Here is a 12,224-nt window from a genome sequence, read left to right on the forward strand (position 1 = left end):
TGAAGCCAAAATAAGCGAATTCACCCGAAAATGGCTCATTTGACTGTTTGCCGGTGTCTGGAGGGGGAAACAGGCCCTTTGATTGACACTCAGTCCGGTCTCGCTTAACTGGGACTCCACTTGTGAGGTCTATAGGGTGCACCCAGTCAGTCTTGGCAGTCCCATACTAGAAGTGTGTAGCCATATAAAATGTACTCGGTCTCTGCTTCTTAACCATGGTTTATTTCGCTGCTCCTCTAAACCCACCCATCGAGGTCCTCTAAAGATCACTTTGATTGTCTCCTATATCGGAACTGTCGTAACCTTATCCTCTCCTTTCCTTCCTTTTCTTTTCATTTCGTATTTTTTCCTTTTTCTCTTTTTGGGGAAGTCAGCGCACCCGTTCCGAATCGCTTAGAAATGATCCTACCCTGGTGTCCCGGTGAAATTAATGGCTCGGGAATACATCTTTACGAGATTAGAGCCATTTGCCTCTTTCCTTTTCAATCAAAACTCTTAACATATTCTCATCTCTCCTTCTCCGTCTTCGTCTAATTAACTAACAACTGCCCACTTCATTCAAATCTCTCTTCCGTTTCTATACCTATGAAACTGATCCGGTGATTCCCGGGACTGAGATCCGAGGAGGAAAACCCCCCTGAAGAACAACCTTGCATTCCAAGCGGACGTCAAATCTGCTGTTGGAGCGCATCCTCACTATAATCATGTGGCCCCCGTACCGAATGCTGCCGACTTCGGAATCACCCCGGACTGTGGCTTCCTCCCTTCAGAACTGCCACTCCAGGTACTTCCAGATCCGTACTACGCGAAATGGGAGTCCATTCTGGCAAATCTGCACGCGCTGATTCTGAGCAAGCGTCTGCGCTTAATGGTGGACCATCTCCCCACACTCTCCACCTCCAACCTACGGACAGAGGCGGAGTGGCGTCGTGCGTATGTGGTACTTGTATTCATCCTACATGGCTATGTTTGGGGTGGTGATCGCCCGGAAGAGGTATAGTTTCCATCCTACATCAGTCATATCCAGTACTAATTGTCCGAAGAGAATTCCACCCCAACTGACAGTCCCCTTGTTCGAAGTCTGTGAGCGACTCGAACTTCCGCCCGTGGCAACATATGCTGGAGTCTGTCTGTGGAACTACAGGCCAATCTTGTCGGACGAGCCAGCCGACACTCTGGACAACCTAGCGTGCCTACAAACATTCACCGGGTCATTGGATGAGCAATGGTTTTACCTTACTTCCGTCGCCATGGAAGCACGTGGTGCCCCTTCCATCCCCTTGATGCTGCGAGCAATCACAGCGGCTCGTACCGAAGACAGCCTGGTGGTCACAGAGTGCCTCCAGCGACTAGCGGAAACGATCGATGAAATTACTACATTGTTGCAGAGGATGTATGACAATTGCGACCCGTATGTGTTTTACAATCGGATTCGGCCCTATCTAGCCGGAAGTAAAAACATGGGCGATGCGGGATTGCCCCTCGGACTGCTGTACGATGACGGCCACCGTCCTGAGTACCGACAGTATGGAGGAGGCAGCAATGCGCAAAGCTCACTCATCCAATTCTTCGATATCGTTCTCGGAGTGGAACACCGACCCACCGGTACAACCCGCTCGAATCAGGAACAGCCGAGCCCTGGAGATGGCATCAAATCACGAAACAGCTTCATCCACGAGATGCGCACATACATGCCTGGCCCGCATCGACGGTTCCTTGAGCAGGTCGACTCTGTCGCCAATATTCGGTCTTTTGTCCAGGCGCGACAGGGAGACTCGGCCTTGTGCATTGCCTATGATGCGTGTCTCGCGATGCTGCGTGTTCTGCGTGACAAACATATTACCATGGTCTCACGCTATATCATACTTCAGTCCCGCGCTGGCCAACCCTCTCAACCTGCTTCATCACGCCCGACAGCGACGAACCTTGCAACCGCTACGCCGGCCGACAAGAAGAAGCTCCGTGGTACCGGTGGCACGGCACTGATTCCGTTTCTCAAGCAAGCTCGCGATGAAACCGGGGAACCGGCCATCGATTCATGGGCTCGAAGGTTGCTTAGGAGCGGCCCTACAGACAAGACCTTTGCTTCGCTGAGCAAAGTGGGCGAGCAACCGGACGGTCAATTCAAGGTTGTCGGTCTCTGTGGGACCTGGACGGCCGATGAAACGGAGGGCGGGATCTGCCACTGGTAGCATACTGGGTGTTTAAAAAGCATTGTTTCTGGTTCAGACGTAAATTTCTTTTTGAGCGTGACATTGCATCTGGGGGTTATGACTTGTGTTGCCGTTGGTGATTTTTGGTGTTGTAATGATATCCAGCGAACGTTATGACTACTGACAGCAGATTTTATTCGGACAGTTATCTTTGAATACTATGACTGTCTTCTTCTCTTCTGATCAACCCATCTTCTGCTGTGTTTGTTTAGTTCAATGACATGACGCGGTGGAATCCCCTGCGAAGGCAAACCGCGTCATTTCTGGTTCCAGCCACGTGATATGACATCATTCAATGACGTAGTGCATCGCGACAATTCTGAACCCCTGTTCAACCTCAGGCAGGTTAACATTGGACATGGGAGAAACTCCTGGAAGTAAGTGGCTGAGCCTACCAGTAACCACATAAAAGGAGGCATCTCCTCCTCTTTCACTCTCACACCAACATCTTCATTCTCAACCTCCATTCTCCAACCATCTCTTCAAGACTCAAACTATCTACCATTTACAATACGAAAAGCTATCATGTCTGACGGAAACAACAACGCCTCGACTGGACAGTCGTACCTCGATCAGGCCACCGGTCTCGCTCAGCGTGCCTTGGGCACCGTGACTGGCGACTCTTCCACTCAGGTAAGCGTCGATCTGATAGTACCAACCCAACATTATCTACACTCCCATGCTAACCCCTCCTAGCTGAAAGGCGAAGTCAAGCAAGACGAAGGCGAAGTTAAACATGAAGCCTCCCACACAACCGCCAAGCTAGGCAACATCACCGCCGACCCCAACACCGGCGCCGTCGCCAAAGACGATCCCAAGCGCGACACCGGCTCCTGGGACCAGACCGTCGGCTCCGCCAAAGAGTCCCTGGGCAATCTGATTGGCAACGAGAGCCTGCGTCGCACTGGCGCCGAGCAGAACGCCGCTGGCAAGGAGCAGGAAGCCAAAGGACAGCTCAAGGACTGGGGCGAGGGCATCCAGAACCGGGCTCATGGTGCTCTTGGATCGGTCGGTGCTGCTGTTACTGGTGATCGTACCGAGGAGCAGAAGTACCGGGATATGCATGACGAGGGCAAGGTCCGTCAGCGTGGTGCTGAGGCTGACATGGAGAAGAAGGGTGGTGTCTAAGCCGTTGGGTTTTCTTTGCCGAGTGCTTTTTTCTTCTGATGTTTTACTATCACGATTTTACGATGTGTTTGATATGATATCCAATTAACGCCATGATTGAGGTTTATTTTATTTTACACAGTAATCTAGGTGACGGTAAAACTGCCGCCTCGGGAAGTGATCGGCTCCCGGAGCACAGGGTGAGTTAGTCACCCCGCCGCCCTGAGCAGCTCACTGAGCAACCTGATCGCTCACCTCAGTGCTCAGACTGATCGGCCTGTTTGATCTCAACTTGCATCATCGTTCTTTCAAAAGCTCCGACGATATCCGCACTGCTGCCTACTCCTGGGAGCGATGGCTAGGAAATGGCGCATTCTCCCGTTGCTACAGTAACTTTCACACTGTAAACTTCCAGTTGGTCGGCTCAACGGTGTCTTTCAACTTGTGTGAGAGATTGACCATCTCATCACCTTTACAATTCACCATCCACTCTTCCCTTCAACACGCAGGCTCTGTCCCGCCGTTCATTCAATGACCCTAACATAGATTCGCTTGTTGTCCCAATTCTCTATATCCGGGGCTGGCTCTTCCTTCTTGTTTCAACAACTGTGGATAAGATTAGGTGGCAATGGGGCAAGTCATTCCGGGATCCGGCCGCCGATTTCCAACAAGGAAATTTATTGCGAAGTAAACCTTGCCAGGTGGAATGACTGCCAAAGACCAATTTCAAGCAAACGAACCAGGGCTATACTTAGATATCGTGCTGCATGGTGTACTTCTCCGAAGAATCTATGTCCACGAGATCGCTACATTGCTACGTTTAACAAAGAATTTACCTTGAACACCAGGGCATGCAAATTGAAATCATCATCCATGGATATTCGCAGCCCTGAGGGCCTCATCATCTATATTGCTAACACACATTGTTACATTTAGAGAACCAAACTTTAGAAGAGTATTTCTTTCTTATTTGACTGCCCGTCGACTGGTCTTTTCCACAACCTTTACACCACCTGCTCAAGTGGGCACATATCTCCGATGGACACCATATTCTCATCAAGCAAAATATCAAATCATCCGCAGTACACTCCTGGAAAGGGAAAATCTTCATCATCATCAAGGGGAGGATCATCAATGCGACAAAATGACCCCCTCATCTCGTCACCATCTCCCATCATCGACCAGAGATCGAAAAGGACATATGGCCAACATTTCATCCACCCCGGAAATGTATCATACTTATCCACAATTGGGAATGCCTCAAGAACCTTTACATATCGAAGCTCTTTGTCGGCGTCGTCTAGGGTTCCATCTTCAAGGGCCTCGATTGGTGCACCTTTCAAAGTCTGCAGAGATTCTTCATCGATAATCATGCACATTCGCCATGTGGTCCAATAGTCACGCAGGCCTTGAGCTTCCACCCAGGCCTCGAAATGAGCGCGAATTGTCTCGAGGGACGCCCCGTCAAATTGAGCAGGATCTTGCACGATGGTCGATCGGTGTTTAGCCCAGATTTCGCTTGGCTCATTGGGTGCACGTCGGTCGGCTTCTGCGAAGAATTCTTCCTTGATACAGCCCTCAATAAACCGAATAGCGTCTGGGAATAGAGTATCTGATTCAGCGGAGTAGGTAGTGCGATAGATGACAAATCCCCAGTCTGGGTAGGTGAGAAGACTATGTCGGAGCTCGTCCATGTTGCGTTAATTGTTTTGTTTCGCGATTGTGTGAAATTTGAGTTGGTGGTTGAGGCGAGAAAAGATGAGCAAGGTTAGGAGAGACTGAGCTATCAAGAGGCTCCGTAATAGCAGCAAGAATCTGTAGGAGCGACTGTTTTGCGCGATCTATCAGGAAAAGGGACTGGAGGAGAAAAAGAGAGAGGGGAGAGAGAGGGGATCTATCTACACCATCCAGAGGGTCACCTGACCGCCCATTTGCGGTAGAGCTAACACCATTGCCTCCAGTTCTCATGTAAACTGCTGAACTTCTTGATCTTGGAGTTGTCAAGAATCCACTCCAGAAAAACCATAACGTCTCCCTTCTGTGCTGCAACAAGAAATTGGAGTGGATCTTCCCCTAGATATTCACAGTGCCTGTTTCGGTTAGTCTCATATCAGGACAAAGAGTCAGGTAGGTCATTACCTGATCCATCGTCTTTTAATTTTACCGTTGTTCTTGGTTGAAGTAGCATGTCGTTTTTGGATAATGCCTTTTTCAAGCTGTTGACGACGTCGCCGGTAATACTCAGGACTATGAGCCTGCTTCTTTCCATTTGCAGTGGTATCAAGAACAGACATGGCATGAATTGGACTAGGAACTAGATAGTGAGAAAACGAGAATAATAGTAAAAAAGAAGGAAAGAGAAAGAAAACCGTAAGGACTGAGTGTTTGAGAAACAGAAGAGACCTGGGAATTGGAAAATTGACGATGTACTTGCAAGTCTTGGACGAGGTGCCCTGAGCAAGCCCACCTGCATGGGTTGGTTGACGGGGGCAGAGTCTCTTTAAATATTAGAACGGGTGGGCAAAACATTATGACGTCCCTGATTGTCTACCATGAGTACCCTGAGTGAAGGTTGAGCTGATCCCTGAGCAACCATGAGTGCTCAGGGAGCGCTGATTGATTGATTGATTGAAGTTCCATTCGGCTTCAGGGAGCGCTCTCTGAGCAGTCAGTGAACAGATAGTAAGAGTGGGCAGAAATGAGTCACGTGACTGATTAATGACTAAGAACCTGGTAAATAGGACGCTTAAAATGGCGTCAAAACTAGTCGTTTTCGGCGTCCAATTTACCGTCACCTAGCGTTCTGGTGTAATGTGAAGTGTAGACTGTGTAAACATGTAGTTTTGACAGTCGTTGCTGCCATTTGAGGAATATTTGATTCGTTCTTGCCTCGGGTCAACAGTAAACATGACTTCTCCATGGCAACGACGATCTTCCTCTCCTGCCCTTTCTCCTGATCAATCTCTCGGTGGCCGGTTATACCTGGATTCATAGACTATGATCAGATACGATGAATAGGTGACCACAACGTCTCCCGTGCTGATATCGATCGACAGCAGATCCGTCTTGAGTTTATTGTGCAAATCTCTCGACGTTTCTCGGGAGATCACAAAATCCCCGAGATCTCAAGTCAATCGTCGGTGTTAGGGCTAGCGTGCAGGATTTCCCCGCCTTTAGCAGCTGATCCCGGGGAGGCCGAGGTTGATCAACGGCGACCGACACGATCTAGACTCGTGAGAATCAAGAAGATTGAATGTGACCTGAGACTTGGACAGAAATGGCACTTGTCTCCAAGCAGTTAAAAGATCGACCGACCAATGGAGATGCTAAGCATTTGATATACTCTTTAACAGCGTAGAACCCCGTCCCAGTACAGATCTTAGATACTTCTCACTTTCGTCTGTTTCTCTATTCTTGACAAAATGAAACTCACCGCAGTGTTCCTCTTGCTCGCTACAGCTTACGGCGAACACCACCACCGTCGACAGAATGGCATCGATCTCCCGGCAATCACCAGCGCATTGTACATCCCATCCTAGTCCAGCACTCTCTATTCCCAGACTGACACTCTCTAGGGAGCATTTAGTGGCCAACCAGACCGCCAGCGCCAACTTTGCCAACATCTCCCCGCCGCCCAAATCACTCATCCCCGAAATTCTCTCCGTGGTGCCCGTCTCCGTAATCTGGGAGCTCATCAACCCGGACCAACGCAGTGCGCTCGGCAGTCAATTCAGAGCCGGCACCACCCCCGCCTGGTACAATGCGCTCCCTTCGGACGTGAAGAGCTACATGTCCGTGGTCAAGGCACAGATTTCGGACGGGGCTCACACAGCCACGACGGGTCCGACAGCGGCCAACACGGCGAGCATCGTGACCGCCACCGCCACCGAGGGGTCGGGGTCGGGGTCTGCCACCTCGACTTCCACGGGTGGGGCGGCGCAGGCGACGGGATTGACGGTGTCGGTGATGGGGGCATTAGGAGTGCTGGGATTAGCACTAGCTCTGTGAACTAAAGACTGTGATGGTGGCAAAGTCCATTGCGATGTTTTAGACGACTTGACGAGAGATGTGATTCAGAGAAATGCAATTGGTTGCTCCACAATAACCCCAGATAACATGTGTACTCCGTAGTTGTTCAAATGTTTGGATTCGGTATGAAGTGGAGCTCAAGCATTAAGCACATGCTCGGCCCTGGAGTACGGGAATACGCCGTTAGATTAATTAATATCGGAAGCTTGGAAGAGACAAATGACGATGTGGCAGAGCCCCATGTCTCTCTATGCAGCAAGATGGAGGTGACCTGCATGTCGATAAGCGACGTTGTCATTGTTGTCGATCCCTACTCAACCGACTTGATTCTCCGATGTTATTCTGTAGTATCAGAGAGGTGGAGAATGAAGCCATGATTCCATGAAGACAGGTTCCATGTCTCAAACTGTCTTAAACGAGAAGCAAAAATAAGCGAAGAAGACTAATCTCAACTAAGGGCGATCGTCTCCTCCAACCGACGATCTTTACCATAATCAAGATCTGGGGGTGAAACCTGCGGGGATCTTCCCCTCAACTTCCACGATCTCACATGGCAGAGGATTTCCTCGGCCTCCCCCATCAGGCTAACGATCCTCGGGCTAAATTAGTTAGATGAAAAGCTGATTAGGTCTAGATCGAAGTGGACGAAGAGGAAATGTGAAAGAGGTCAAGTTCCCCAAGATTACTTCAAAACGTATAACTGCTAGCATTTGGGTCTTTCCTTTCTTTCTCTGCTCCTTCTTTCTGCTTCATCTTCAACAATTCTCATCATGCGTTTCTCTCGTATCCTCTTCCCTCTGGCTCTGGCCCCATTGGCTTTGGCGGCTCCCGAAGCCCGCCCAAATGCTTCCCCTGAGGCCGCCGCCGGGCTATTGGAAGATCTTCCTGAGATCCTCAATGGTGTGCAGGGTCTGTTGACCAAGGAAAACCTCGACAAGCTGGACACTATTCTCGATGGAGCAGCCAAATTGCTCGCCCCCAAGAATATCGACGTTCTAAACGATATTCTGGGTAACGCCCACTCCTTGTTGACCAAGAGCTTCGTGGATAACACAACCACTTTGATCGGCGATGCCACACCGGTATGGAACTCGTCTCTTCACTGGTCTTGGACTCGACTAACACATCACAGCTGCTTTCCGATGTCTCCAAGCTCCTGGGTGGTGTGCTGGGTTCACTTTAAGGCGTTGAGGGAAGGGCTGATACGAATCACGATTGTTTACTTTATATTATGTCCAAAGCTTCATGAAGGAGTATATATACGAAATGCAAATGAATGGAACATTCAATCTTATATACAAAGTAAAAGAAATGGATATAATATCATAGCGATCGGGTATATACAGGGAATGACAAATTAATTACAACATCAGCTCAAACCACATTCAACTTCTCCTTGAGACGGTCCTGGTAGAATCGCAGAGGATACGCCCTCCACTTATTCGGCATCGCTGGATACACTGCGACCGAGAAACCCATCCAGGTGCGGTAGAGGGTGCGGGTCGCGACAGTCGACTTCAATTCGTACGCCTCACGCAAACTTGGGGGCAGCATCTCAATCGTAACAACACGCAGGAAAGGCTTCAACGACTGCACCCAGCGGGGCATCTCATGGCTCTCACGGAGATCCTTGGCAAACAGTGCCGCGTCCTCCGAGACCGTCAACTTGGATACCTGGTCATCCCAGTAGGCCCAGAAGGCCTGACGGGATTCAGGCCAGGTGCCCGGTGGCACCCCCATGCAGTTCAAGAGCAGAGCAAACTCGCTATAAGCCCGCTCGGCACTGGCGTAGTCGACCCGGCCATAGACCCGCTGGTAGAAGTCTGTCGCGGTCGCGTACAGCGTCGCCGCCTGCCACCGCCTCAGTTCCGGGTGCTCGGTGAAGCGGTTGGACCGACCGCCGCCGAGCAGGGGTGGATTCCCACTGAGCAGAAGGTCAATGAGAGTCTTGCGCTCCTCGCGGGTGCCGAAGACCAGACAGGAGAGGTAGCTGATGTTGGCCTGTAGAGCCTCGATCAGCTCGGTGGCCAGTTCCTTGTGACCTCCGGTGTTGGGACCGGCATCACGAATGGCCGGCATGGCAGCTTGCAGCAGCAGGGTGGCTCCCGATCCTGCGAAGAGGATCCCCTCCTGTAGTATCTTGGGGAGGACCTCTAGCTGTTCGAGAGCATGAAGACGGCCTGACTCGGTGGTGAGATTGGTGACTGTTGCATCGGAGCCATTTCCCGTGGGAAGGCGATGTGCAGTGGGAAGGGCCTCGACGGCCTTTTCATTCAGGGAGACGGGAGATGAAGTGGAAGACATAGTTAAAGTGCCAAGTGTCTCGACTAGTTGATTTGAAAAGGGCAAAGACTGCGAAGTACGGAGCATTAATATGATAAGAGAGCCAAGAGATTCGATCTTCACACCCCAGAAAACTTCTCTCTTCACTCTCCCCGCAAAACCAATGACCCCCTCAAAAAAAAGGAAAAATAAAGGACGTGCTAAGAGAACGTCGATCATCTCGGCCCATGTGAACGTCTTAACTTGTTCTGACTCGACTCGTTCGGGAATAAGCCGCGGTTGACTAGTTGATCGCCATTTCCTGTGGCGCTGATCCCTCCCCCTTCTGCGTCATTCGTCGCCTAAGAAAGCAATGCTGCTCCGACGCGAAACCCGCTTCTTCTTAGTCTTCTTTTTAGTTGTATCCACTGGGTCCCCCCGACCCTCAGCGGAATAACACTATGGAGTCATTCCGAATTCTGGGGCCCCTGGATATTCCCACATGATTTTCCAGGGTCACTCTGAGGGGGAGACCCCCGTTCCCTGGCAGGTTGCAAGAGACGTTGCACTGGAAGCACTACATATACGCGGAACCCCCTAAGCTTGGTGTCTTTCAAGCGTCGCGTCCTTGTCATCATGGCCAATACAGATACCCCGGCTTATCTGACCTCAGATAAAGCGCGATACACTCTCGGTATTCACCGTGGCCCTCTGCTCCAGAAGAACGTCGATGAAAGTGCCCAGCTCGAACAACTCGCCCAGGTCGAATCGGCTGGAGGTCTATCATTGCAGAAGAGAAAGCTGAAGAAGAGAGAGAAAATCCAGCGCCATTGGAAGCGATTCTGGTGTTTACACCTGTTTGTGACGATTATCTTCTTGGCCATTCTCTTGCCCATCTTGTAAGTCACATGCGAATGGGAAAATAGTTTGCAGACTAAGTGTCTCCAGGTTCTTGGTTATCATTCCTGCCATTTCGCAGTCAGTCGTCAACAAGTCCGATCTGGTGTTGGTCAATGCTTCAGTGCTGAACCCACGACCCGACAAGATCGAATTGACCTTGTTGTCGGCATTGGATCTGAAGCTCGCATTGCCCGTGCGCATTGATCCCATCACCTTGGATCTCTACGTGCGCGATGTTGGCGGCCCCGAAGACCACTGGGGTCAAGCCCACCTCGACGGTAAGGTTATCCGGGGCAACACGACCCTGGGCGTGAACAACGTCGAAACCCCGCTGACCAACGGCACCACCTGGGAGAGCTATGTGCGCAATGTCGTATTTAAGAAGGAGACCCCGCTGTCAGTCCGGGGTACGACCATGTCGTACCTGGGAGTGATCAAGTCCAAGGTCACCATGGACAAGGACATCATGTCACCGGGTAAGTGTAAAAGAAAAACATTTTACCCTAGAGAAACAAGCTGACTCGATCATCAGTTCTGGACCAATTCAAGGGATTCGGTATCTCCGACAGTGGTCTGATTGCACCCCTTGAGGATGGCACTAACCTCGTCGGAAATGCCTCACTCCCCAATCCCTCCGTACTGACCCTCGATATCGGCGAAATCCTCCTGGACGTCAAGAGCGGCAACATCGTCATCGGAAACGTCACCCTGAAAGATGTCACCCTCAAGCCAGGCCCGAACGTCTTCCCCGTCAACGGAATCCTCGACATCTCCACCATGCTCGACAACATTGGACCCATCATCGCCTCGCAGGCCTCGGCGATCAAGACCGGCAACCTCGCCCTGGACACAGTCACCCGATCAGTGAAATGGAACAATACCCTCGTGCCCTACTACACGAACGTGATGAAGGATCTCACATTGACCGCCAACGTCCCCATCGCCGACCTGCTCAAGAACACCATCCACAACCTGCTCAACAGCAACAAAAAGCTCAGCGACGTCATTGGCGGAGAAGGGGGCAACCTGCTCGGCAACCTCACGAAGATCAAGGACAACGACTCCAGCGCAACCTCGAGCTCCGAACTCCCCTCTGGCTCCGAGCTCGCCTCAAAGCTCAAGGGCAGTCTCGCCGCGCGCGATATCTTCCGCGATGCGCACCCCGTTAAACGGGATTCAATCATTGACTCGCTAGCTCACTACTACGTGAAGCTGTGAGTAGATACCTATCCTCTAATCCCATTCACAACATATCCCCCCACCTTTGCTTTTTGTCTCTGCGATTTATGTTTCATCTCTTTTCCTTGTTTAGAGAGGTCTTCTTGTTCCGGGTTCTATGTATATGATTGCAAGAAGTTCGCGCGCTGATGCCTAGACGATACTTGATTCCCCCTTTGGGTTGTGGCTACGGCCTCTTGGATGGCGCTTGGGTTTGAATATTGTTTCTTTTTTCCCTTTTTTTCGGGCTTGTCTTTAGTGAAGAAGATAGACCTGGTTGCTTTTTCTTCTACTATGTTTTTAACTTGACTGCCTGTTATATCGGTTCGGGGTTGCGTTGGCCTAGATGTGGCCTAGATGATAATAACTACATACACTAGTTAGAAGCTACCTATACCTTATTATATTACTGGGGTTCATCTCATTTGCATCATACTGTGGTTGTAATTTACTGATTGCTGGGATGCTGGCTCGTTAGCTTAACGAACCTGTAGG

General features: G+C 50.5%; 7 protein-coding genes across 7 annotated transcripts; 5 read left to right on the top strand and 2 right to left on the bottom strand.

The window, feature by feature from the left end:
• Positions 1–585: 585 nt before the first annotated feature.
• On the top strand, positions 586–2,192 carry N7515_004303 (indoleamine 2,3-dioxygenase; the record flags this gene model as incomplete). Its single annotated transcript, XM_056665047.1, has 3 exons — positions 586–599; positions 628–994; positions 1,044–2,192. The coding sequence occupies 3 exons, from the start codon at positions 586–588 to the stop codon at positions 2,190–2,192; spliced, it is 1,530 nt and encodes a 509-aa protein (XP_056521997.1).
• A 546-nt stretch (positions 2,193–2,738) lies between these two features.
• N7515_004304 (uncharacterized protein) lies at positions 2,739–3,341 on the top strand (the record flags this gene model as incomplete). The annotated part of the gene is made up of 2 exons (XM_056665048.1): positions 2,739–2,846; positions 2,910–3,341. The coding sequence occupies 2 exons, from the start codon at positions 2,739–2,741 to the stop codon at positions 3,339–3,341; spliced, it is 540 nt and encodes a 179-aa protein (XP_056521998.1).
• Positions 3,342–4,393: 1,052 nt separating this feature from the next.
• Positions 4,394–5,014, bottom strand: N7515_004305 (uncharacterized protein; the record flags this gene model as incomplete). The annotated part of the gene is made up of 1 exon (XM_056665049.1): positions 4,394–5,014. One exon carries the CDS (start codon positions 5,012–5,014, stop codon positions 4,394–4,396), a length of 621 nt encoding a protein of 206 aa, XP_056521999.1.
• A 1,728-nt stretch (positions 5,015–6,742) lies between these two features.
• On the top strand, positions 6,743–7,328 carry N7515_004306 (uncharacterized protein; the record flags this gene model as incomplete). Its single annotated transcript, XM_056665050.1, has 2 exons — positions 6,743–6,843; positions 6,896–7,328. The coding sequence occupies 2 exons, from the start codon at positions 6,743–6,745 to the stop codon at positions 7,326–7,328; spliced, it is 534 nt and encodes a 177-aa protein (XP_056522000.1).
• A 791-nt stretch (positions 7,329–8,119) lies between these two features.
• Positions 8,120–8,532, top strand: N7515_004307 (uncharacterized protein; the record flags this gene model as incomplete). Its single annotated transcript, XM_056665051.1, has 2 exons — positions 8,120–8,431; positions 8,482–8,532. 2 exons carry the CDS (start codon positions 8,120–8,122, stop codon positions 8,530–8,532), a joined length of 363 nt encoding a protein of 120 aa, XP_056522001.1.
• A 191-nt stretch (positions 8,533–8,723) lies between these two features.
• On the bottom strand, positions 8,724–9,653 carry N7515_004308 (oxygenase MpaB family protein; the record flags this gene model as incomplete). Its single annotated transcript, XM_056665052.1, has 1 exon — positions 8,724–9,653. The coding sequence occupies one exon, from the start codon at positions 9,651–9,653 to the stop codon at positions 8,724–8,726; it is 930 nt and encodes a 309-aa protein (XP_056522002.1).
• A 594-nt stretch (positions 9,654–10,247) lies between these two features.
• Positions 10,248–11,729, top strand: N7515_004309 (DUF3712 domain-containing protein; the record flags this gene model as incomplete). Its single annotated transcript, XM_056665053.1, has 3 exons — positions 10,248–10,510; positions 10,560–10,987; positions 11,044–11,729. The coding sequence occupies 3 exons, from the start codon at positions 10,248–10,250 to the stop codon at positions 11,727–11,729; spliced, it is 1,377 nt and encodes a 458-aa protein (XP_056522003.1).
• Positions 11,730–12,224: the final 495 nt, after the last annotated feature.

The sequence above is a fragment of the Penicillium bovifimosum genome (assembly GCF_028826915.1).
Source record: "Penicillium bovifimosum strain IBT 22155 chromosome Unknown utg000004l_segment0_segment0, whole genome shotgun sequence".
In the NCBI taxonomy this organism is placed as follows: Eukaryota; Fungi; Ascomycota; class Eurotiomycetes; order Eurotiales; family Aspergillaceae; genus Penicillium; species Penicillium bovifimosum.